Below are 25847 nucleotides of genomic sequence, written 5' to 3' on the forward strand. Positions count from 1 at the left end.
GTGCCATACTAACTGGGTGATATTTGAAAATCCAATCTCTCCGAGATCAGGTTTCCTTAACCCTAAAATGTTTTCAATTCCTACCTTTTCCACCTCACAGGCTCCTGTTAGTGGTGAGTATTAAAAAGGAGTAGAGTAGCAAAGTGGCTAAGGACTCTGTCTGATGTGGCGGGAGGATTGACATGTTCAGTATTGATGAGGTAGAGTTCAGACCTCTAGTCCTGAGTTGGAATTGTCCTATCAGCACAAATTCTGATGTATTCAATTCTAAAAAAGTCCTAGTTCTGTCACTTAAATGACATAGAAATAATGATCATCCAGACAGTAATGAGCACCTCTAGCATGTACTTATTGCAGTTTCTAAATATAAGTTTCTGTGGAAAGGAACCAGATCTGTCCGCAACTACTGAGGTCCTGTCGGAAGGACTCAGGAGCCACTTCTATTTTTGAAGTTCCTACTGGCTAAAGATGGACAACCAGTAAAGAGAACAGGTGCATTGATTTGATATGCATCCACTGCTTTTAAATCTAAGAATTCTTATGGATATTAAAAGAGAAAAACTCACTTGACCACCTTGGAGGATGCTAGCGAACCAAATCATTAATTTGAAAACTGATAAATGAAAAGAAAGCATCAAACACTTACCCAGCATTTCCTGTCCAGAAGACAACTCAGCACAACCCAATAATGAGGCGGAATTTGTAAAAATAGATATGAGTTAGAGTAGCATCATTTTGCAAAGCCCGTGGACTTAATGGATATAAAGAATCTTTACCAGGGACTACCAACATTGAAAAAAGACATTTTCTCTCTCATGCAGCATATGTCACACAAACACCAGATCTACTCTGAATCTGATTCAGGCACTAGATCCAACTACCAATTTGTAGAAATACAGTGCGAGGGGAAACACGTTAGATCAGTGCAATCAGCAAAATCCAGACTATTTGAAATTTTACAGAAATGATTAGGTTTATTACCCAACAGAAACTAAATATACCAGAAAAAAAGAGCTAAATGAGAAACTTGTAGAGTAAATTAAATTTAAGAAACTAATATCAATATTTGTCTTTGTTTGGTTCCTGATTTAAACAAACGAGTGAGGAAATATTGACCACTGACTTGAAAGTTAATATCAAGGAGTTACTGCTAATTTTTTTTTTTTAGGTGTGAAACTGGTATCATGGCATATTTAAAAATCTTATCTTTTAGAGATGCATACAGAAATGTTTACAGATGAAATGTTGTGATATTGAAAATCTGCTACAAAATAATTTGCAGAGGATAAAAGGAGGGGACATTGAAAAACAAGAGGGGTGATGAGTTTATTGTTGAGATTAGGCAATAGGTACATAAAAATTTATTATATAATTCTCTCTTGTTCATACTTGGAAATTTCCACAATAAAAGGAAGAAGCAGCAGTAAAGAACTTTGCCTGCATTTAAATTGAGTTCAGTCCGTTGCTAGTCCACGGCTCTCATCTCACTTGTAATGTGGGAGAATGAAAGTGCAGGATTAATTGTGAGGAACAGAAAGAGACAATAGGTGTCCAACATTTAGAAGAACCACCTACGGCAGTCCAATCAGGTATGTGTTCAATCCCGTTCTCTGTTGATGCTGTTTATTATTATGAATTGGTACACAGATCCTATATTAAAGTAATTCTAGAAAATGTGATCTCTGCTCAACATTTAGGCAAACAATCAACAGGTAGAAAACACTAAATAGCATTCTTAATGGAAATTTGGAACAATCTATTAAGGGCAGGATCCATTACGAAATCCACCAGGGAAGAGTACTTTTTTTTTTTTTTTTTTTAAGGACAGCCAAGGTTGAGAAGACAGGCAATCATGTTTTGTTCCATCTGACATTAGTCATTACTGAACTGGGATGGTGATAAATTTCTCCTTATCAGACCTCCACTTTTTGTGGGAAAAATCCTCCTCTCTCTGGCTATGTTAGAGCCAGTGTGTATTCTCATTGCAGAGGATCCAAGTTCAAACAACTGTTTCAGCTAAGCACATGACAATTAAGCACTAACTATGGGTGGAATGCAATCCAGAAGGGAGACTCAGTGAAGAACTTTTAACTTCAACAATCAACAGATGAGCAAATTATTACATTCCTCAATGTTGCCCTAGGCCAAAGCATTCCGTACTTTAATAGGCACGTGAATGACCTGGGGATCTTGCTAAACTGCAGAATCTGGTTTACCCCAGGGTGGGGTCTGAGAGTCCACATTTCTGATAAGCTCTTGGGTGATGCTGAAATGACTAGTCTGTTGTTCTGACTTTGCAGGTTTCTAATTGACATCAGGAAAGGATCTGATACACATTGTAATACGACTTGAGCTTCAATGATATGGATTATAGATTCCAGAAACATGCTTGATTTAAAGTATTAACTGGCAGAATCCATGTCTGATTCTTTGGCTTTGGTAACTTTTCCTTTTACCAAAAACGAATGCCACAGGTATTCATTTTCACCTGTCAAATCTCTAGGCTAAAACCCTTTTTAAAGAAGAGGTTTTAGGCATCAGAATGCCACCACAAATAAAACTGTTCAATTTAATGCTCTAATCGAGTCCTGTTGCCTGCTGGGCAATGGAATTTACCAGAATCCTAATCCTAATCCCTTTCCCTCACGAGATGAGATGGGAATGAATATTTCACAAGCAGATCATAATTTTGTGAATTTAAAGATAGTGCATATCATGATAAAGGCTTCAATGGAACAAGTAATTGGTTTGATCCAGAGTTGGATTCTGAGAAAAGGATTTTGAAACCAACTCTATAACCACAGTGTCATGGAAAGAAGACCCTTTCCAGGGCTCTTTATTTGTAATTCCATTTGAACCTAAATAGGAAAGGGAAGCATGAATCTCATGGGCCAAGAGGGCTGTCAACTTCTCCATCATTCTTCATCCCCTGGGATCACGTCTGAACCACAATTCAGGTAAATCTTTCCCAAAAAGGAATGTGAATAAGTATTCCCATAGGAATGTGAATAAGTATTTGTGCTGAAAAAGTTTATTCAAATAGTTTGGAGAGCTCAGCATTAATGTCTAACACACCTGGTTGCCCCAGTACTACTTAGAGAACTTCATATATTCATGAACTTTGGAACTTCCAAGTGGGGGAGTGTCCCAAGACATTGGCTTCCCAATTTGATTTGACCAGGAACCATATTTTTCAAAACCTGTCTCTTGGGATAAGTGTTTTGTGTCCTGGGCCTTGAGAAATGCTGATCTAGGGAAGCCAACATTGAATTAACGGAATTTAGTGATCTCTCGTCATCCACAAGACAGTGAAAATTTTGTGTGGGGATGAGGTGGGGAATTTCTAGAAATCTATGTTATTAGTTAAAACCCTTTTGGGAAAGGTGAAGGTCACACAGACTAGCGAGATTTAGAGGGAAATAGTCAATGAGAGCCCTTGTACTCATTATTTAAGACATTAAGTTTCCAAACATTTCGTATTTGTAGGGGTTCCGAATCTTCTCTGAGACCATGAGTAAGATTCACCTTTTCTGTTTCACGGAGTGTTCATGTGTAAAATGAGGATAGCGATGGCCACCTTACAGGGTAGGTGTAAGGACTAAACGGGACAACGTATCACAGGCACACAGGATAAAGCACATAGATGTGGTTTTGTTCTCATCATGGTTAAGTGGCTTTTGGAAGGACTCAAGGTGGCACCTTCCTTTTTCAAGGGTTTCAAGGGTCTTCAAGCAGGTTATTGTGGTTTAGATATGAGTGGTCCCCCAAAGCTCATGTGTGAGACCATGCAAGAACATTCAGAGGTGGAATGATTGTGTAATGACAACCTTGACCCAATTAGTGAATTGATCCCCTGATGGGGATTAACTGAGTGGTACCTGAAGATAGGTAAGGTGTAGCTGGAGGTGGGGGGCTTGGGCACATGCTCTTGGGGTATATATTTTGTATCTGGTGAATACAGTCTCTTTGCTTCTTGGAGGCCATGCCCTGACCTGCTTTCCCCTGTCACACTCTTCCACCATGATTTTCTGCTTCTCCTGGAGCCCTGAGGAATGGAGCTGGTGTCTATGGACTGAGACCTCTGAAACTGTGAGCCCCCAAATAAACTTTTCCTCCTATAAAATTGTTCTTTTCAGGTGTGTTGGTCACAGCAGTAGAAAAGTTGGCTAAAACAGAGGTGATGGTGGGTTCATATCAAGATCATCATGCTCGGCCCCTACTTAGTCCCAGTGAATTGTAACTTAGTGGTGGCAGTAGGGCAGGATGAATGTGTGTTTTTAAAGCTTCCCCAGTGATGACTGGGGTGCACCCTAAGCTCCTGTAATATATCTGCAGCAAATCTTCAAGTGGGGATGCTACTCTTCCTATGGTGGTTCTGGGACACGTTGCTTAGAATAAAAGGTTTCTGTTCTTAAATGTTGAGAAAGGCCACTCACTGGCACCTGGCCCTTCTCCTCCTTGGGGATTATTCAAGTATCAGAGAAGGTGAGTGGCACACAATATTTAAATTGTCTTCTCACCTTATTTGACCTTGCAACATTTTTCTTGCAACTCTCATCTGCATGTTTGACCAACGTGGTCATCTCTCATCTCTCATCTATCATGAGAGATCCTACATGATAGTGTTAGCCCAAAGTGAGTTCTATCCATATTCTATCCATATGTCTTTTGCACTAAAGATAGAGGGGAGAAACAAGGTAGCAAAGAGCAGCTAACGCAATTGCCCAGACAGTGGGTTGAGATTTAATTCTTTAGTTCTATTACTTTAATTCTTTGTGCCACCTGCTATTTTTGTGTGAAAAGATTATTGAAAATAATAAATACTTGCTTTCAAGTTAGCATCTCTGGGTAAACTCAGGTCACAGTCAAATAGCCATGGAAATGAACTAGTGCAGACTTTAAGAGCTGAGGCTCTGGACAAACCTGGCTTTGAGTCCTAGTTCCCACTTTCCCTGGCTCAGTGATGGTGGGTGAGTTACGTGACCTTTCTGCGCTACAGTCTCCTTATTGCTCGGAAGGGACAGTGGTAGTTCCTGTCTCTTGTGTTGTCATGAGGATAAACGAGATAACCATGCAAAGCCCTCAGTATGGGCCCCAGTTCACTATTGTATTAAAAATGCTCTTGAACAAAAGGAGAAGGAGAATTAATCCAATAGTAGGGAACTCTGGAAAACTTCAAGCTCCTAGAACTCTTCTTTCCACAAGTGAATTGACTTTATTTTTCAAGCCAAGTGCCCCGTGAGAATTCAGGGCGAGACTTTGAGAGACTTACTGAGTTGGCTGGTCTAGCGAGTGTGAATGATCCTTTCCTCCGACTTCATCCTAATCCCCAACCATCTAATTAACATGCATGGAACGGTTTGGGAGCTACCGCCAAAGATGAAGTCACTGGTTGCAAGGCAACAGCATTGGCATGACTGCCAGAGGAGAGTTCAGAACGGTTCAGAACTGGATGAGAATGTCGGGGTTATGGAGGCTGAGGGGCGAGATTGGTGAGCAAACAGAAATTTACTATAAGAAGCAGGAGGAAGGGAGGAGGAAGGGAGGAGGAGGGAGGACGGGGGGAGGGGGAGAGAGAGCCTCATTGTAGTAGTCAGGCCAAGACGTCAGTGTTCTGCACATGTGTGTAATATATATTTCTTCCTGTAAATAAAAACGAGTAGAAAGGTTTGAAAACCTCTGGCCAAGAAATCAGGCCACAGGGCCTTGAAGCCAGGGCAGGTTGTTGCTGCTCTGCGAGGCTGACTTGGTAAACTCAGAGCAGATCTCACCCTGCCTTTTCGTCAACACAGGGGTGATTCAGTGACTGTGGGAGGGACAAGCAAAGAGGGAGAGACTCAGGGGCCAATGCCTAGTTCCAGAACTGCCCAATAGGCAGACGCTGTGGTGACAGTGGCAGTGTGATGACAGGGGTAGGGGGGTAGAGGGGTGAGACAAGCCCATTTCCAGTGCAGCAGTAGTAGTTGGCCCCTACTGTGTATTCAGCAGGTGCCAAGCCCTCTGTTTTGTTGTTTTACTCTCCCTGTCTCCGTTGACTCTCACAGCAAATCCCTGGAGTAGCTGTGAGCATTCCATTGAAAGAGGGAGACAAAAATTATGTAATTTGCAGGAAAATGGAGCCTGCATTCTGTTATGTGAAAAAAGCCAAACTTAGGTGGTCAGGGGTCATATATTTTCTCTCATCTGTGAAATTTGGAAAAAAGGAAAAGAAAAGTGCATGGTAATGATATCTCATGAAAGTCTAAGAGAGGTACAGGTCCAAGGGAGGGAAACACTGCAGAATGATATTGGCCAAACTGTATTGTGTGCATATATGAATAAGTGACAACAAGTCCTATCACTGGGAACAACTATTATGCACCAGTAAAAGTGTGGAGAGACCTAAAACATTGAGCATTAAACAATAGAGGAGGAGACCACAGACTTCTGAGAATTAGATCAATCACACACAATAAACCGTGAGGATTGTTCACCAGGGAGTGTGGCATGGGGCAGGGTGAGCTGAACTCTGGAGAAGAGTCAGTCTAGACAGCTGCACCCCTGCTCAGGAGACTCTCTGAGGAACGGACCATTGGCCTTCTTTCTCCAGAATCCTGTGACTCATTCAATTTCTCCTAAGCCACAGGCTGGTGGAGTGAAGAGAAGCCAGAAAAATCTTATTCTTTTCTATGACAAGATAAAGGTGACAGATTGGAAGTCAACACCTATAAGGGGAATTTTATAATGAAAACTGGAACGTGACACCCAGCTTCAGTGAGTCCACACACGTTGCCTACTAAAGTCATCGATATTAGTACCAATTATTAACCAGTCTCTCCCTGTGCTCTGTCTTCGTGCTAAGTCATTTGTGTGCATATCATTTCGTCTTCTAGAATAACCCTGTGGGGAGGGTATGATTTTTGTCCTCATTTTCTAGATGAGGGAACTAAGGTGTGGGAGGGTCATAGGTTGCCTAGGGTGAGACAGGTTGTAAGTGGCAGGGTTTAATCCTTAAACTCAGCTCTATCGATCCCAAGAGTCTGAGCTGGTAACCACCGTGCAAAATAGCTTCTCCATGACATCCAAGGAACCACTGATGTAAGCACAATGGCTCCCTGAACTCAGAGAGGCTTCGGGACTGTTGAGAAGGCATGCATGAGTGGAAAATAGTTATTTATTCCTTGCTGCTTAGAAGTGGCCAACGGAGTATTAAAGATTCAAGGAGGGAGTGGCTACTACAGCTGGACTGAGCAGAATGAGTGTTTGAGTGGCTGACCCTACAGCAACTGAACAGCCTTTAGTTTCCTGGATTTTCAGAGTGAGTCTGCATTAGAGAACTTGAACACTTTCAGAAAGCCATTTAACAAAGCCTCAACTTCCTCATCTGCGATATGGGTACTCTTCCCATCTCACAGGGGTGCTGGGAGGATGAAGTGTTTCTGAGGTGCTTGGGACAGGGGCATCCAGTCCTGTTTGCACTACCTTCCAGTTTAACTTTCCAGTAGAAATAGCTCGCTTCTTCCCTCTGACCTTGCCACTGAAGAGCTTAGAAAAGTCCTACCTGTTGGGAGAAGCCCCTCACGACACATCTTTGCTTGAGGTTTGTCTCTCCGTCCAAGTTGGCCGTCTCCAGGTGGCAGATCCCGCTGGGGTCTGAGGAAAAGAGGAGGAGTGTGTCCGCAGGGATGATCTCATTGCACTGCATCTGGATGAAGTCGCCCACGCGCACGTCCTTCCAGCACCTCTGCACGTAGCGCTGCTGTTTTCTTGGGGGACGAAAAAGACAGGGGTCTCAGTGAGCTTTAAGATTCCTCAAAAAATTAATAAATGAATGGAAGAAGGTCCCGCCAGCACTTAGCAACCTCCCTGGTCAGCCTGTCACGAGACTGCTCTGGTTCTACCTTCCCCCAGAAGACCACCCTTATGATCTCTCTCGAAGACCTAGACTTGGTTTGTAGAATCCCACCAGGGAAAGATTTCTCCTGGTGATGATTTAGCATTTTGATTGACTGCCAACTATTGACCAGGTTACTGTGCTCAGCCCTTGCTTCTTAACAGGAGAAAAATTCCAGAAGAAAATGAACTCTACTTCTATTTTAGTGAACTCTTCATTTATATAACCAGAAATCATTGAAGAAAAGAGATTTTGCAAAGGTTTGCAAAGAAGATTGCTTTGATCATGGGCGGGGGTGGGGGGGGAGAGTGGCATTAGGAGAGGTGGGGTGGGGGCTGGGTTGGGGATCAGCGGATGAACACTTGCCTAGCATGTGTGAGGCACTGGGTTCGATCCTCAGCACCACATAAAAATAAAAAGTAAGATAATAGAGTTAAAAAAAAAAGAGGGATGGGGATATTGGTCATTATTTAGGAATATTTGAAACAGTGATAAAATAGAAAACCTGAGGTAGTCAGGGCATTAGGAAGAAGGCAACAGGAATTTCGACGGGTTGGGGGAAGCCGAGGGGAAGACATGCTTTATCTTCCCTTTCAGTTTGTCAAGCTGAGATCTCAGCAGTAGCGGTAACAACTGAAAATTTAGCATTTCTAATTTGCTGAGCATGGGGGCGAATGTTTTGTTCAGTTGCATAATGATCCATCGTGTAGATTTTATCATACCCATTTCCCAGATGAGGAAATTGAGGGCCAAAACAAAAATTTTCACAGTCTCACAAAAAATGAGGGCTGAGCCCTGAGCTTGAACCCAACGTGACAGTGATGCCATCAGGTGGCATCCAGTGTTCAGCCTTTTCCAGGTGCCCCACAGGATCTCCCCATTTTTGAAGGCAACACACTCCATTTCCATAGAGCTCTTGGTCCAGAAAGTCTTCCTTCTGCCTAGTAGAACATTTAAGTAATTCTGTTCTCCTGGGTAGTCTGACCCATCCCATCTTCTGCCTTTAAAAAAAAAAAATATTTCTAGGTCCTCATGAGAGGGTCCTATGAAACCTTAACACAGGCCAGGCCAAATTCAACCTTCCACGAGTCCTGAATTATTTCTTGCATGAGTTTGAAGATCTGCCCTGGAGGTGTGGGATCTTCTAAGGCTGCATTTGGAACGTTCTTCTTCTGGGATTTGGAGCCAAACCAGTATTCCACATGGGGGTCTTTCTACCTGAGTCCCAGAAGCTTGAAGCTGGGGGTCTCCAAAGGCAGTGGTCTGGAGAGGCCCGACTCCCCTGCTGTTTCTACATGGATGCTGCCCTCTCTGGGCTTGTTACTGTTTCTTTTGGAATCTAAGCTGCCTTGGGCAGGACAAGGCCACTCTTTCACAGAGAAAGGCATGTGAACAAAAGTACCTGGGAGGTTGAGGGGTTTGATGTCTTATTTTCTTGGGGCTCCCCTGCTAAGAGTCCATCTTACTGGTCCTAAAAGGTCCTGCCAGGAGTCTCCCTCAAGCCCTTGAAATGAAGGTGCTTCCATTTGGAAGGATGAAGAAAAAATTGATCAGTCTATAATAAACAGGGACATTGGAACTGGGGAACTAGCTTATCACTCAGGGTTCTTTGGCAGTGGCCCATGGCCCTGGGGACTCAATGCAGCAGACTCAGTTGAATCAAAGCATGGGCTATGTCACCCCAGTGACTACCGAGACCATTTTTGCATATTTGGTGGCCGAGGAGAGTAAAGCGTCTGTAGCATTTTAATGAGAATTCTTTCTTTCATGCAAAAAGCATATAACAGGTTTCCAAGCACCTTTCAATTGATCATCTCAATCTATTAAATACCACTCTGCTGAATATCACTTTTTTAAAAAATGAAGAACAGGGGTGGTTGCCATGGTTTTCTGACCTTGTCACTTCAGAAATATGTTTGAAAATATGCTTGTCTATATATTTAGGTCAGATACTTCACCACCACGCGTTGCCATTGTGACTGTCAAACACTTTATGGTCCTTCCGCTGGCTCTGGGGACAGTAGCTTTCTCTTCAAAGCCGCTCTGGGATCACCTGATCAATATTCAAGTATAAAGCTCTTTAAAGGCACTGGAAAGGCTCCTAACGTCAGTGAGAAAAGGAATCTCAAGAGTCAAGAGGGGACTGGTTCTCTATTGTAAATTTTTCTTTCTTTTGGAGAAAAAGCTTAAGAGAAGAATTTTTAAATATTGTAGCAAAAATCGTCCCCCAAGGAACCGAGGATTATCTATAACACATCAGCATCCCCCTTTCCCAGCCCCTTCTAGCTGCCATGTTCCACTGGAGAATGCCTGGGAGAATCTCAGCATTCCACCTGGTATTGGAACTTGGATTTAGGGAAAACACCGTCGACTCTGAACACCATCCCAATGGCCAGTGCTTCCAGAGGACGCTGTTTCTGAAGGTTTTTGGCAAACGGTGAGCTGGTGCCTGAAGCACCACCCTCTGTGAATGTTGAATCTCACTCATTCCTTCCACTGCTTATTGTGGGACATGGGTTAGTAAGATGACAGAAGGTGGAGGACTTCGGAGATGAATTTAGGGCATGTCCAAGTTCAAGAACAGTCCGTTATGGGAACTGCACTGAAACGTCTTGTCAATCCCCATCATGATGTAGGCCACACAAGATCAAGGAGCCACCCACAAGCCATAAGTCAGATCTGAGCCTGTCTTCTGTATATCATTCCTTGGGTCCCAAGGAAGTCCCCACTGAACTGGCAGCAGAGGCCCTGCTGTTCCTTTAGGTGAAGTCTTCTCTTCCTTAGGATGGCACCTGGCAGTGAAGGGACCTTTCTGGGGGCAGGCCCTCCCCAAGACAGAGAATGCCCTTCTCAAATAGGCAAATGTGTATACCTCTCCCAGAACACCCTGTCAGGAGAAGTGACACTAGGGCACCCATGTGATTTCAGAGTGTTCGTTTAAAAAACTGTGCTTTGGGAGGATTGAGCCGATACACAATTTGAACCATGACATCTATCATGAGCTAACTAGAGTTATGCTGTACAATCAGGCAAATGTGATAGGACTTTGGGGTATTTTTTTTAAAAAGAGAGACTTGAGGGACATGTCCTCTTTGCATTTGGTCACTCTGTACTTGTCACCCAATTCTCCAGAGTCTGTTTTGTCCCCCGAGCTATCAGGACTGTGGAGAAGCCAGGGATGCACAGCCCGAAGGGGTCAAGCCAGCAGAGGTGACACAAGTGGCAGAATCTAGCTGAGGCGTAAAAGCAGCAAGCGTCTGCACTGAGTGACGCCCAGATGCGACCAGCAGCTGGCTGGGAGCCGCCTGTGGGAGCCGTTCCCTCATTAATCCAGCCCATTTGGAACAGCTGCCCCAGGTGGACGCACTGGTACACTCTTGATGGTCCCCCCTGCTCAGTGAATCTTCACCTGGGAACGGAGCGCTATTTTGGTTTCATGAGATGCTCAGGGCTGCTTAAAAATAAGACAAATCAATGTGGCTTGGGACAAAGGCTCCATCTGGCAGATTCCGCCTGGAGGAGAAATTAAGTGGTGCAGTGTTAAGCAGCTTTCCGAAAGGAGATGGGGTTTATTAAAAGGTAAATAGACAGCAAGAGAGGTTTGTAACCAACTGTAGGCCAGAGGGGAACAGGTGAGAGGGGGAGGAGAGAGGAGGAGAGGATGCCCAAGGCTCCATTTCTCCTGTAATGGGTTTTATAAAAGAATGTCAGAGCACTGACAGAGAGTGTCAGGAGGATCAGCTGTCTGGAGGGATCTCCTATTCAAAGTACTGTGATGAGCTGACCTGGGCTGTCTTTCAGGAGCTCCAACACCAGGCCCAGAAAGCTCCATGTGGCCACCCCAGGGTGAGGGGAGAACCCCAGGGAGGAGGAGCACCGTAGAGGAATCAAGAGTATCTTTGAATCCCTGCTTCACACTGCTCTGACCTGTGTGACTTTGGGCAAGTTACTTAACCTCTCAGAGCCTCTGACCCTTCCAGTCAAAGATAACATGTGCTCTTGCCACAGAGAGGTGATGAAAAAGAATTGGCAGCATGACCACTGTGGGGCACTGGGCTCAGACTTGGCCCTTAGCAAGTCTTCTTTAAATACCAGCCTTTTCACGACAGGATGAGCATGCCTGTTAATGTTGTTGTTTTATGTCTCCCAGTGTTTTCCCCTTCATGCCGTTTTCTGCTGACAATCACATTTCACGGCTTGGGCTGAAACACAACCACCACAAACACACACACACACACACACACACACACACACACACACACAAACTAAAAATCCACTAAGAACAGAACAGGGAGGAAGAGCATGAGGAAAAGATTAACATTAAACAGACGAGTTGGGGGAGAGAAAGGGAGAGAGAAGGGAAAGCATATGGAAATGGTAGGAGACCCTCAATGTTACACAAAATTACATATAAGAGGTTGTGAGGGGAAAGGGGGGGGGAAACAAGGGAGAGAATTGAACAACAGCAGATGAGGTAGAGAGGGAAGATGGGAGGGGAGGGGAGGGGGGATAGTAGGAGATAGGAAAGGCAGCAGAATACAACAGTCACTTATATGCCATTAGGTAAAAATGTGAGTGTGTAACTGATGTGATTCTGCAATTTGTATTTGGGGTAAAAATGGGAGTTCATAACTCACTTGAATCAAATGTATGAAAGATGATATGTCATGAGCTTTGTAATGTTTTGAACAACCAATAAAAAAAAAAAAACCAAAACAAAACAAAACAAAACAACTAAAAATCCAAACCTTTTCCCCAGCCTTGCAAAGGGGGACTGAATTTTAGCAGATCAAATATTTCTGACCCTGGAGCATGGCTACCAGGCCAAATTCCCAGAATTGCATGTCCTTACAGTCAGGGCCAGAGGAGATTTGATAGATCTCCAATACTGACCTGCATTCTTCAGATGAGGAAACTGGGACTGGGCAGGGAAGGGGTATCATGGCCAAGGTGCACAGTCACCCTTCAGGCTGGACCTTCTTTTTATGGCTCCCACGAGGAGAACCAAGGGCCTGGTGGCTGGTTCAGGAACACTCAGACTGCCCTGCTTTTTGGATAGCTATGTATTGAGGCCTCCTTGTAGTAGAATGGGTAAGAGCTTCGGAGTCAGCTGAACTGGATTGGCAACCTGGAGCTCCCTTTTGCATGGAGTGCGACCTTGAACCTGCTACTTAAATTTCTGATCCTCAGCTTTTTCATCTATCCAGTGGGTCAAACCTCTCCTACAGGCTGTGGGTGAAAGTCAAGATAGCACGTGAACAGTACCTAATTATCTCCCAGCAAACGGTATTTACAGCTGCTAAAGTGTCCCTGCTATCATCACCAGCTTGGAGCAGGAAGAGTCATGGCTGGGGAGACAGTAGAGTCACAAGGTTGCAGTTGTCTGTATTCGTTACCTGACACACATGAGGTGTGGGATGTTCTGGCTGGAGAAACAACTTAAGAGGAAGTAGGAATTAAAAAGGGAGAAAGGCCAATATGACCTTAGTCCCTGACGTGGCCCCAGGAAATGGCACAGAGGCTGAAGGACTTACGGTAAAGATAGCTTGGGCCTGGGGCAGAGGGCAGCAGTGCTGAATTCCCCCACCTTACAGGTGAGTCTCTGCTCTCTGAACCTGCCGGTCTGCTGTAGACCACAGTGCAAAGTGGAGGCTAGAACTGGAGGACTTGAGTCTCCAGAAGGGAACAGCTGAGGCCCGAGAACAGTAGGAGACCAGGAGTCCTGGCTGGCCTGGAGACACTGGGAGACATGAGTGACATTCACCCTTCCCGAGCTGCCCAGCTCTATCTGGGGAGCCTTGACGATTAGGTGGGAGGACTGAAGTCCCAAATCGACAGGTTGGGGTGAGCGCCACTGTCAGTGGGGCATCTGTTCGAATGTGACCTCACTCTTATCCAGAGGCTGGGGAGGCCTGACACATTTGGCCCCGTTGGTACAGCAGGATGTTGGAATCCCAGACCCAGGGGTAGTCCACCCCTGACCTGACTGACCAGGTGGCTGCCACCCACACAAAGCAACAGTGAGTACGGAATGTTACCAGGAAGTGAGGGTTATGGAAACACTGTGCCTCAGAGGACAGGGGAGCCAGGTGCTTTCACGGCCTCAGGTTATGGGGAAGCAGCCTGGGGGTTTGTGCCATGCTCACTCAGTGCTCTCTGCTAACCCGTGCAGACCTGGAGCCTCTCTCTCCTTCCCCCTGGGCTCCGACTGCCCACGGTGCCTGTCTTGTTGCCACACTGCATGTCATGGTCTCCTTCCTCATTGTTTCATGCACCTTTTCTTTTTCTTGCTGAGAGCTGGGATGACCCTGGACCTGCCCCTTATGTACCTCAACGGGGTCGGGTATGGTATCTGGCACATGCGGAGCGCTCAGTAAATATTAATTAATTTCTTATAGATTTGTCTTAAACACAAGACAATGGAAGGAAAGTTTTTGCTACTCTCTAGTCCTTGTAGCATGCAATCTCTTTTTATTACGGACTCCCCAGTGGATACTTCTGATAACATTATAATGTTATTAGCCTACCTAGTAGTATGGAGCACCTATAATGAATGCAGCACCTGATTTACATGGTTGTTTATCTGCCTAATAATGAAATGATTTTTATTATCATCACTGTTCCATAGATGAGAAAACTGAGGCCCAAAAAGATGACCTAACTTGGATAAGGTGGTCACAATAAGTGTGCCTACAAGGACATGAGTGGCAGCTGCGGGAGCGTCCTGTCTCCACGGGACTTGTGGCAATGTTGGGGGATGAAGGACATAGCAGCTGAAGCCCTTAGAAGTAGGTGGCATAAACCTAGCAGAGGCTGGGTGAGAACAGGAGCCTCGCCTTTGGGAATTCTGAGCTTCATAATGGCAAGACGGTGGCTATAAATCCTCACCTGTGAGATACAAATCATGTCTAGTGTCCAGAGTACAGAGCTTCAGGGACACCTGAATTCTTTATGACTCTCCTACCCTGCTTTTGGGGAGAAGCTCATGCATTCGCTCCTGAAATGACAAGCTGAATCGGCCCCAGTGGTTTATAGCCTACCTTGGGCTCAGGGCAAGGCAATGGAGGGGGAGGGGGAGGGGGGAGAGGGAGAAACGGGGAGTGAGAGGGGGAGTGGGAGGAACAGGGAGACTGGGAGGAACAGGGGGAGGGGGAGGAACAGGGGGAGGGAGGGGGAGAGGGGAGAGGGGGAGGGAGGGGGAGAGGGGAGAGGGGGAGGGAGAGGGAAAGTAGGGAGAAGAGGGAAAGGGAGCGGGAGTGTGTGTTCATGTTGGGGGGCACTTGTGAAATGGACACCTCTGGAGGAAGCCCAACTTGCCGTTGTCCAATGCTGAGCAAGTCCTGGGGGCTGTCTGCCATAGTCTGCTGGTCTGTGAACTCCAGCCAGGGGCACCTTTCCTAATCATGCTTCAAATGGTGCTGGGTGTCCCTCCACAGTCTGCCTTTTCCAGATTCTCCCCAAGGCCCGTTTTGCTAGGTTATTAGAGCTTGCAGTTAAGCTCTGCTGTTATATATTTTTGTCTTGTACATTTAAAAATTCCAGCCGGTGGCCTTTCTTACTCCCTTGGCTCAAGTTCATGATGACTCCCGGCTGTCGAGTTTCTAGAACTCTCCTTAGCACTAGTGTAGATCATAGCTTCTTTGCGCTGCCGAACCCTGGAACTATGCTAAGCATTTTACATGTATTATCTCCGCTAATACCAGAAACGACCCCAGGATGTTTCATGATTATATTCTGGAGTCAGGATGGCCCTGGCATAGCGTACATTCCACCTTGTCAAACAACTTATTCCTTTAGAGTTTTCCAGAGAGTTACTCTTTAGGGGGAAATTATGGCAAAATGGGGGCCAATTAACTGCTTTATTTATTTATTTCTTTTTGGTACTAGGGATTGAACTCAGAGGCACTTGACCGCTGAGCCACATCCCCAGACCTATTTTGTATGTTTTATTTAGAGACAGGGTCTCACTGAGTTGCCTAGTGCCTTGCTTTTGCTGAGGCTGGCTTTGAACTTGTGATCCACCCACCTCAACCTCCCGAGCTGCTGGGATTATAGGTGTGCGCCCTCGTGCCTTGCTCAAATAACTGCTTTATGAACAGCTGCACAAACCTGATGACCCATTGCACTCTCTGTGTTAGAGGTTGGGTTGGACCAAGTGGCTGAGGCTCTGGACTGGATGAGGCTTCTCTGAATCTAAATCTTAGAATAGGTATGCTCTGGTGTGCTGTGGATAGGGTGGCTCCAGAGGGGCGTCCTGAATTTAGGATTTTAAAATCCTGTCACATAGAAGGGAGGAAATAACTTGGAATGGAACCACCATTTGACCCAGCTATCCCACTCCTCAGCTTATACCCAAAGAACTTAAAATTAGCATACTACAGTGACACAGCCACATCAATGTTTATAGCAGCTCAATTCACAATAGCTGAGCTATGGAACCCACCTAGATGCCCTTCAGCAGATGAATGGATACAGAAAATGTGATACACACAGACAGACACACCCAAAAAGGAATATTACTCACCCATAAAGAAGAATGAAATTATGGCAATTGCTGGTAAGTGGATGGAACTTCAGAATGTCATGCTGAGTGAAATAAGCTAATCCCTGAAAACCACAGGCCAAATGTTCTGTGGATGCTAACCCATAATGAGAGAATAGGGAGGGTAAGTATAGAAGCTCACCGGAGTAGACAAAGGGGAATGAAGGGAAGGGAGGGAGAATGGGATGGGGAAAGACAACAGAATGGATCAGACATAATTTCCTGTGTTCATACTGTTCACACCACAGTGAAACTATCACGTACAGCCACAAGAATGGTGTCCAAATTGGAATGGGTTGTACTCCATGTATGTATGATATGTCAAAATACATCCTACAGTCATGCATATCTAAAAACAATAAATTTTTTAAAAGTAGAGCTGGTTATGGTGGCACATGCCTGTAATCCCTGTGGCTCGGGAGGCTGAGAGGAGGATTGTGAGTTCAAAGGCAGCCTCAGCAACAGCGAGGTGCTAAGCAACTCGTGAGACCTGTCTTTAAATAAAAATACAAATTAGGGAGGGGATATGGCTCAGTGGCTGGGTGCCCCTGAGTTCAATCTCCAATACCCCCCCCCAAATAAATAAATAAATAGAAAAAATTGGAGAAAATATTAGAGAAGAGAAATTTGGTGTTTGTTTTTAAAACATTGTTCTCTCTGCCCACTGACGGGTAAACATGGCTTAGCCAATGCTCTTGGCTTTTAACAACAAAATGAGCAATTCCCCTGTATCCCTGGGGAAGGTAGCAAGAAAGTTGAAGGCTTGGTCTGGGATGGCTACGGAAAAAATTAGAGTTGAGATGTGTGGGATTAAGAAATAATTATTTGTTGCTACTTTCAGCAGGCACCAAGTTAAATGGTTTATAAGATTATCTCATTCAAACTACACAACCCTGGGAAGTAGGTACTACGGCTGTCCCCATTTCATAGATGCTGACATGGAGCCTCAGGTGAGGGAGCAACTATCTAGGGCCACTCCTTTGCTGAGTGGCAGCTCAGAGACAAGCCCAGGTCTGACACCCAAGTCCTTGCTGGTAGCAGGCAGGAAGGTCACCCCTGAGGAGCCTGCTTCACCCTCCTGGGTGCTGTGATGTGTGGTTTGCCTCTGTAGATCTGTTATTTTCAAGCTTTCCTGTACATCATCTGCCTATCTTTTCACAAAATAGATCTCAGAGATATTATGGCCACCATCGAAAGAGGAGACCAAGAGGGTCCCAGCTGAAGCAGCTCCATTTAGGCCACACAGCTAATTAGTAATATAACAAGGGTCAGAACCTCATCCCTCAGGTGTCTCCCTGGGAACCCAGTCATGAAAAGCAACTGGAAGCCAAAATCAGGGAGCAGGCCAGGTCCCCCAGCGCCGCCAGGCTTTCAGGAGACTGCCTGTTCTCCTGTAGGACATGCAATGACTTTGATGTTACAACAGCTGCCTGATTTACAGAAGGGACCCTCCTCTCTAAGTCTTGTTTAAAAAGTCAGATGGAAAAAAGGAGCTGCAGCTGTTGTGTTTCCCCTCTAAGTTTCTGACATTTCCAGGACCTGGTTCTTTCTGATATCGGCAGAAGCCACAAGTGCATCTTTGAGTTAAGGTCTGCACAGGCTGTGAACTGAAGTGTGCCCTCTCTGCCTGGAAAAATGTTAGTCCCCCTTCAGTGCCCTCCTGAAATGTCACCTCTGCAGGTAAGGAGTCCCTGGGTCCCCAGTTTCCTGCAGGCAGCCAAGTCACCATGTCCTCCGTACTACTGTGTCACTTTGAACATAGGCTTCCAGAGCTCCTGGGGCATTACCACTGTAAGTTCCTCATGAGAACCGCACTGTGCAGCCCAGGAGAGCACACAGGGCCTGCCCAGGGATGCACACACACCAAATCCTGAAACAATATTTGCTGAACAGGTGAGTAAGCGGACGGCTGGCTAATGATACTCTGGGTGGCTTTTGTTTCCTTTCGATCTGGGAACAAAACCCACCCTGGATTCCCTCCGTTCACATTCTTCCTTCCGTATCGCACGTTTCCTGAATGCAAATACGAATTTACTAAACTAGATGGAAAAATACAAGTCTCTTGCTGGGTATGGTTCCTAGATTCATTAAACTGAGCCCTGGGAGAAACTAAGCTAATACAATTCTGAAGCTAATCTCTCCTCCAAGTCATTCTATAAATCTGATTAATGGGTCACCTTTCGACCACAAGCACAGTGGCTGTATTAAAAGAAAGCGCTCTAACAGGATTGTAATTCTGTTAATGAGGCTTCTGCTGTTTGCAGAGACACATTTTCTCACGGTATTAACAAGCCTGGGCTGGCTGATGCCTGGAATTAGGAAGTAAAAGCAAAATCTGAAGGGCCCTGAGGTTTGCACAAAAACTCAAAAGGAAAAAAAAAAAAGGGCGTTGGGTCTTGAAACATGTAGATCTGAGATGAAATGGATAGAGTCGGTGGGTGCTCAAGATCATACGTTTTATTTATTTATTTTTTTGTTGCTTCTCAGAAAAAAAAAAAAAAAGAATTATCCTCTCAGATCCTGTGTTGTTTGCCTGCGATTCCATCACGTGTCCTAGATCTGCCCTTTGACACCTGTCAGTCAAGATGGCTAATGGTCAGGTAGATTCCTAGCTTCTCATTTCAGGGTCTTTGGTAGACTCAGTCCTTTCTAGTTAGAAGAATTTGTAGGGGCAGAATGATGCAGAATGGTACAGAATGTCCCAAAGTGGGCAGGTTCCTGTTCATCGGTGAAAAGCAATTTATAAAGAATCTACATTCAAAAAAATAATAATAAATTTGAAAAAAAAAAGAATCTACATTCAAAAACCTCTTTAAAGTGACAGTGGAGAGGACATAGAGGTGATCCCCGCAACATCTGTCCCCCTTCTCTTAGAAATCATTTCTTCTCTTTTCACTTGGGTTTTACCTCATGCTGGGTGCTGGGGAGAAGCGCTGTGGCTCCGGAGGCACCTCATTTCCACACTCCCAGCTCCTTTCCCTAAGGGTTAGATCATGGGTGGGCATAGGACCCCTGGGGGCCACTGAGAGATGAGGCAGGTTTATGAAGGAAGCTTCCTCGACCTTCTAAGAGGGTCATCAGAAGTATCTTTCCTTCCTTCCTGGGTTACCACATGTTGTGAGGGCTGGCCCTGCTGCAGCCATCTCACTGCCATGAAGCAAGTCAGAGGGTGAAGAGGACATAGAAGGAGACTGAATTAAAAGGATGGCAGAGACTGGATCTGGATTGCTGAAGGAGCCATGCCGACTGCTTGCATACCTCAGGACTTCTGTAGTAACTTAAGTAACAAGTATTTTGCTTAAATCTGAATTGAGGTTTCTGCTACTTGCAGGGGGGAACATCTCAACTGACACAGCCGAGTTAAACAAAACTGGGCCGAATACTTAGGGTGGTCAGAACCTTTTCATATTAATGTGCATCAAGACTCAAGCATCACGCGTGTACTATTACCCCAGTTAAATTGGCTGTGGGTTCTCTTCTTTCATAATGCACCTCAAAGGACTGGATCTAGTGTGTCTACCAAGTTTTACAAAAATGGAGACTGAGATCCAGAGATGTAGGTGAGCTTCCTGGCTGTTAGGATTGCCAATCCATGCCAGAGTACAGGCCCCTGACTCCCAGGTCTGCTTCTCACCTTAACATCAAGCCCTTCTTCTGTGTCTAAAGAGCCTTCTTCATTGATGAACCTCAGGAGAGGGATGGTTCTTTCGCAGAAACTCCAGTTTACTGGAATAGGTTGCAAATTATGGGTTCCATAGGCAGAATAATAGAACACTAGGTCTCATAAAATGGATCTGCAGTGTTTGAAGTATCAGTTGCCAACACTGAACAATCAGGTATTTCAGACAAAAATATCAGTTTCTAGCTCCCTGCATAAAGCTCAGATAATCTGGCAATACTACGCCTCTCTTTTCCCCTGGCTAAAGGCCAGCTCTGCTTCCTGGGATGAATTCTCGGCTTCCAGTGATCCTCAGTCCCCACTGTTCCCTGTTACCTCCCAACACAGATGCCATCTGCGGTACCAGGACAGGAGGAATATTGCTTTACTTTTTATAACTAGTCCATCTTATTTAATTCCCCATTTGCCCTTGTAGTCAGTAATCTTGTTATCACTGAGAAAGTTAAATTACCCAAAGTTAGATATGAAGAAATAGGTCCAAAGTCCAATCAGTTTGGAGCAACCCTGAGTTAAACAGAGAAGGAACAGGTTCTTTACTTGTGGGTCTTTTCTTCGTCTACAAGGCGTGAGGGCCAGCATCCATTTTTTGGCTATCTTTTCAGAGACCATCTCTGCCATTATTATTTTACTGAATACTGCCCTCAGGACCCTTGTTGTTCCCTCTTCACACAGAGCTGTTGGACTAACGTCTTTTTTTTTTCCTCCTGAGATTTTTATCATCCTGTTTTTCTGATGTTCCCTGAAAGCTGTTTTGAGAACAGAATAATAGCAGGCTGGTCCAGGTGGGTCCAGCTCCTAGCACAGGTGAGCATGAGACGATCCCCAAGAAGAGGCTCCTTATTCTGGGACATTCTGGCAGAGCAAGGAGAACAGGACCAGGCTTTCTGCAGCCCACTCACTTTCCTAAGGATCCAGTTCCTTGGTTCACACCAAGAAGCCAATTTCCTGGGGGGGTAAAAATGACAGGAGAGAGGTCCCAGGGGGACTAGTACCCAAAGAAAAATAATGCATCTTAAAATCTGCCGCTTCCAACAAAGGCCTTGCAGCTGGCCCTTAATTTTCCTCTTTTTACAGTGTCCTCACTCACAGGAAAGGGACATGTGCTTCTCATTTCTAGGTGACCAGTGTGCTCCCAACATGCAAAACAATTAGGTTTGGTTGGAAAAAGAATTAAAACCCTCCGGTTATGGGGCTGGGGTTGTGGCTCAGTGTTAGAGCGCTTGCCTAGTATGTGTGAGGCCCTGGGTTCCATCCTCAGCACCACATATAAACAAACAAAGGTCCATCAACAACTAAAAAATATAAAAATTAAAAAACCCCCAAACCCCTCAGCTTAGTTTTTCTGCACATAGAATTGAGGCCCATCCAGCAAAGAGGCAGAAGCTCACTTGCCGCTCCCAGATGAGAGTGAGATTTCACTTAAGGGTTCTTTGGTGACAAACAAGTCCCTGTACTAGATCCCCTCCTGGGAGGCTTCCCCAGCTACAGCTTTTCGAGGGGAGTTTCTCTCATCCACCCTTTTGCCAGCCAGCTCTGAGCTGGCCGCTTCATCCTCCTGGGGAAGAGAACCCCCCCTTGAGGATTAGTGGCTATTCCTGGCTGGAGAGCACATAGCCCCCAGGAGCTGGTCCCATCATCCCAGCAGGGGCCAGCAGCTGTGCCCTTTCTCCTGAAAGGGGTTGATCAGGTCAGAGGCAGTGAGAGAGACCCAAGCTGCTCTTGGGAGAGGTGGGTGCTTTCCTTCTCTGCAGGGAGCCTAGCCCTCCTCTTCTGGCCAATCAACTGAGGCTGCTGACTGCTGGTGCACGTGGACCCTGTCTCTTAGCAAGCCCAGGTACAACTCCCATACTTCCTTAAGAGCCACATAGGTGGTCATGAAGTCATGACTCGCTCTAACTCTGCCTCCTTCCCTTGTCCAGCAGGAGTGTGTCTTATCCTCCTAGCCCAAGGTGGTCCCTCGCCCAATAGAAGCTTTGTAATATGTAGCAAGTGACACTAAATCATGTGGCCAGAAGGTGACCTGCAGTCTCTGTCAGGAAACATCAGAAAGGACATTCAAGGACAGTTTTAGTGCTGGGGGAAATACAAATTGCACATTCTAACCATAATTGCAACTTGCACTTATTGATCATTTATTGCATATCAGGTCAGGCATAATGCTAAGCACTTTCTCTAGAGATTATCTTGTGCAACTCCTATGACAACCAGAAGAATGGCTCCAGTTTTACAAGTGGAAAATCGAGGCTAGGAGAGGTCACCTTACTTGCATAAAAAAAGTCATGTAGGTAGTGTTCAGCCCAGGCAGTGTTCTCTGGTCCTGGTTCTCCTAACACAAGGCTTTCTGAGGACTACTTCCCTTAGGAAAAGTCAGAGTTCCTCCCTTCAAGGTCCCCAGACACACTCAAATGGGCCTATGGCCACACCAGATGAAAAAGGAGCTACAATTCACACAAAATTCTTAAATGTTGGATCAATTTGAAAACAGTTAAGAAAATGCTCCATAATGAAGACCTCCGACTGACTTGCCCCCTTTGGGTTTCAGACTATAATCCTCACTCCAGGGAACTGAGCACTGAGATCCAACGAGAGCTCCCCTCACCAGCCTTCTACTGGCCCCAGCTGGAGTGGCAGAAGCCACAACCCCAGCCCCCAACTCTTAAGGATCACACCGGGGGCCGGCAGGACCTCCCGGGTTGTTTGCTTTACCTGCTGTAGACGAAGCACTCTTGGTTATTGATCACTTTATCCGACTGGTACCTGCGGAGGTCCTCCCAAGCATCTTTGATGGCAGTGACCGCCAAGATGACGCAGACTGGAATCACGCTCAACCCAGGCTGAAAAGCACTGACCACGGGGATGAAATTCAGAATCACGATGCCCACAAAGTAGAGGTTGGCAAACCGGTGCAGCTGCTCAAAGACGTTTTTGGGGATGAAGGACAGCGCCGTGTACTTGCTGGTCTTGATCTGGTTCCCACAGTACTGTTGGTTGGGGTTCTCCCTGAGCGACCATCCCTCAAAGGGCAGGTTGGAGACCACCACACGCCTCTTGTCGTCTTTCCTCTTCCGCCTTTTCCTCCCCTCCTTTCTCATCTCCGTGCCGCCCTGCCTCTCCAATCCTCATAATTCCATCCACTAGCCTGCTCGGCTGAGAACTTCTCCTCTTCTTTCAGAAAGGAAGACTCAAAATAACCAGCCAGGAGAGAGCCAGGACAAGCCAGGAGCCTTCAGGGAATGGGTGTGTACCCAGCAGGCCACTTCCTTCTACTCTTGGACACCCCACCTGTTGGAATGTGGACGTCACCAGCAGGTGTCTTCCTATTTCATCCAGGGCAGCCAGCAACAGGTGCACTGGCTCTGGGTCCTAAAACCTACCTGTTCAATTCTAAAAGCAAACAGTTTTATTCTGAGCCTTTAGAGATGGCATTTTCTTGGTTGGGAGAAATTACTCAACACCTTCCGAAGGGTTTCTCCTGAACTGTCTCCTGAGATGATCCCGTCTTCACTGAGTTTAAACTTTTGGTTTCCAACCCACTCTTTTTTTCTTAAATTGTGGATGAACTCAGTGTCTATTTGTTTTCATGTGGTGCTGAGGATCGAACCCAGTGCCTCACACGTGTGAAGCAAGAGCTCTACCACTGAGCCACAACCCCAGCCTTCCCCCCAACTCTTAATAATGCAACCACTTGTGCTTTTCTAAGTTACATTAAGTTTTCTCAACACTAGCACTGTTGACCTTTTTGACCAGATAATAATTTTTCACTGTGGGTGGGGGTTGTCCTGGGAGTTGTAGGGTACTCACCGGCACCCTCTGATTCTTTTCGGTAGATCCCAGTAGTTCTCTCCCTCCCAGTATGACAGCCCCAAATATCTCCCAATAACAGATGCTACTTGGGGGGTTCAATTGCCTCCTCTTGAGAATCACTGAATTAAATGAATGTAAGAAAATATCATGTAGGGAAAGAGACCAATTCTTGGAACCTACTGAAAAGTTTGTATAACCCGATTGCAAGGGAGAAAAGAGAAGCAAGTTTCCCTTACCCTTCATATATTCTGACGCTGGAGTGGTTTATCTCTCTATCAAAGCGGTGTCTCTTGAGGTCCTCCATGCCGTCCTTGACCATGATGATGAGCAGCACGATGGCCAGGGGGAGCATGGTGATCTCTCTGTGGAAGACCTCCAGGGAGGGCACCCAGTTCAGAATCACCAGGAACAGGAAGTAGAGGTTGGCCCCTCTGCAAGGGGCAAGCCAGGTGTGAGTGAAGGCTGCAGAGGAAAATCTCCCTTTCCTGTTTCTTCCTACTCTTGGCCCGGATGGACAGAAATGACCTCTACTTTCCATGGTAGGGCTTTGAAGCCAACTGATCTAGGTATAAATGCTATTCCTATTGTTTCCTTGTTGATTAACCACCTGATCTTATTTTTGCTTATGTACTGTGTGGAGAGTAGTACTTTTGACCTTAGAAAGCTCTTATAAATGTTACATACTCAAATATTTCTTAGGATATAGAGTGCTCCAGAGCATAGTAGTTACTCCACAAATGGCAGTTTATAATAATTATAAAATTTAGGATGATTCCCAAGACCACCTTTTGATTTATAACCAGTGATGATTTTTCATACCTTATCTCAGAAGAGTGGCTTACGTTTTCAAAGTTTTCAAGCACATCCTATGTCCTCTTCCCACAGTGCCTCTGCATGTGCAGGTCTATCTGCTGAAACACTCTTCTGCTCCCTCCCCTGACTTCTACCTGCTTCTTTCCACTCAGTTAATACATTTTCTCCCCTTCAGCTTACATTTCAATTGCGACTTCCTCAGGGAAGTTTCTTCTGATCCTTAACTAGGTCCAATTTCCCTCAAATATCACCATATACCTCTCTTGGAAAGTAATTTATTCTAGTGGTAATTTTATTTTGTTACATAACTTAGAAATTAGTGTCTCTTTCACTAGAGAACACACTCATGAGTTTGGTCTCTTTTTTTCTCATGTACCTCAAAAGTGCTCAACATGGGACCTAATAAATATTTAATGAAGAAATCTTCTCTAGGCACCTGCATTAGGGTATTCAGGGAGAGGTGGCCCCAGAAAGCACCATCTAAGTTCATCTCAGGGGCAAACACCTGGTTAAAACAGGTGCTCTTTGGACAAGTGGCTGTGTACCTGTGAAACTGCTCACAGAGATTCCGGGGCAGGAAGGTGAGGAGGCTGTATTTGGTCGTGCAGATTCTGTTGCCCGAGTATCTCCTGGAGACCTTTTCCCAATCCTGGTGGCAAAGGCTGTTGTTGGGGACCACAACCCGCTGCTGCGGCAGGCTCGGGTTCTGCCTCCCCCTCTCTGGAGGGAGCAGTGCCGTGGTCTCTGATGGAGACTCCGGGAAGCCGTCTGGGACTCGCCACCGCCACCTGGGCCAAGATGAGTCCACGGAGAGGGCCATTCCAGCGAAGGTCTGAAAGCAGACATGTGAGGTCATCAGTATCAAGAGAAGCAGGTGTCATGCCAGCCCATCCCTTTGTCCATGCAAGGTAGATGCTGGGGTCCTAAGCTGTAGGATTGCTCCCTATAATCCATGCCTTCTAGGATGAGTGTCGTTAAACAGAATCACATGGAAAATTTGATACAACTGAGCTGTGGTAAGCATTTTGGAAGCCATTAAGGGGAGTGAGAGGTGTTAATGACACAGTTGGTGACACTGAGGGGAAAAGCCCAGGTGTTGGGCTCATGAGCTCAGCCCTGGAGGTGAGAATCCTAGA

At 45.6% G+C, this 25847-nt stretch overlaps 1 protein-coding gene across 3 annotated transcripts in view; it reads right to left on the bottom strand.

Annotated features, from left to right (window-relative positions):
* The window catches only part of Atp10b (ATPase phospholipid transporting 10B (putative)), a 110149-nt gene extending 84618 nt beyond the window's left edge, over positions 1–25531 (bottom strand). For 2 of the 3 annotated variants that reach the window (XM_077797699.1, XM_026395378.2), the window contains exons 1-3: positions 25257–25531; positions 24135–24329; positions 7541–7745 (exon numbers count right to left, since the gene is read on the bottom strand). In XM_077797699.1, coding sequence (XP_077653825.1) covers positions 7541–7745; positions 24135–24329; positions 25257–25531 — 675 coding nt within the window. Of the gene's footprint in view, positions 1–7540; positions 7746–22800; positions 23187–24134; positions 24330–25256 lie in introns of those variants that run through there. The other variant, XM_077797701.1, reaches the window with a different exon arrangement.
* Positions 25532–25847: the final 316 nt, after the last annotated feature.

This window comes from Urocitellus parryii, chromosome 1 (genome assembly GCF_045843805.1).
Source record: "Urocitellus parryii isolate mUroPar1 chromosome 1, mUroPar1.hap1, whole genome shotgun sequence".
In the NCBI taxonomy this organism is placed as follows: Eukaryota; Metazoa; Chordata; class Mammalia; order Rodentia; family Sciuridae; genus Urocitellus; species Urocitellus parryii.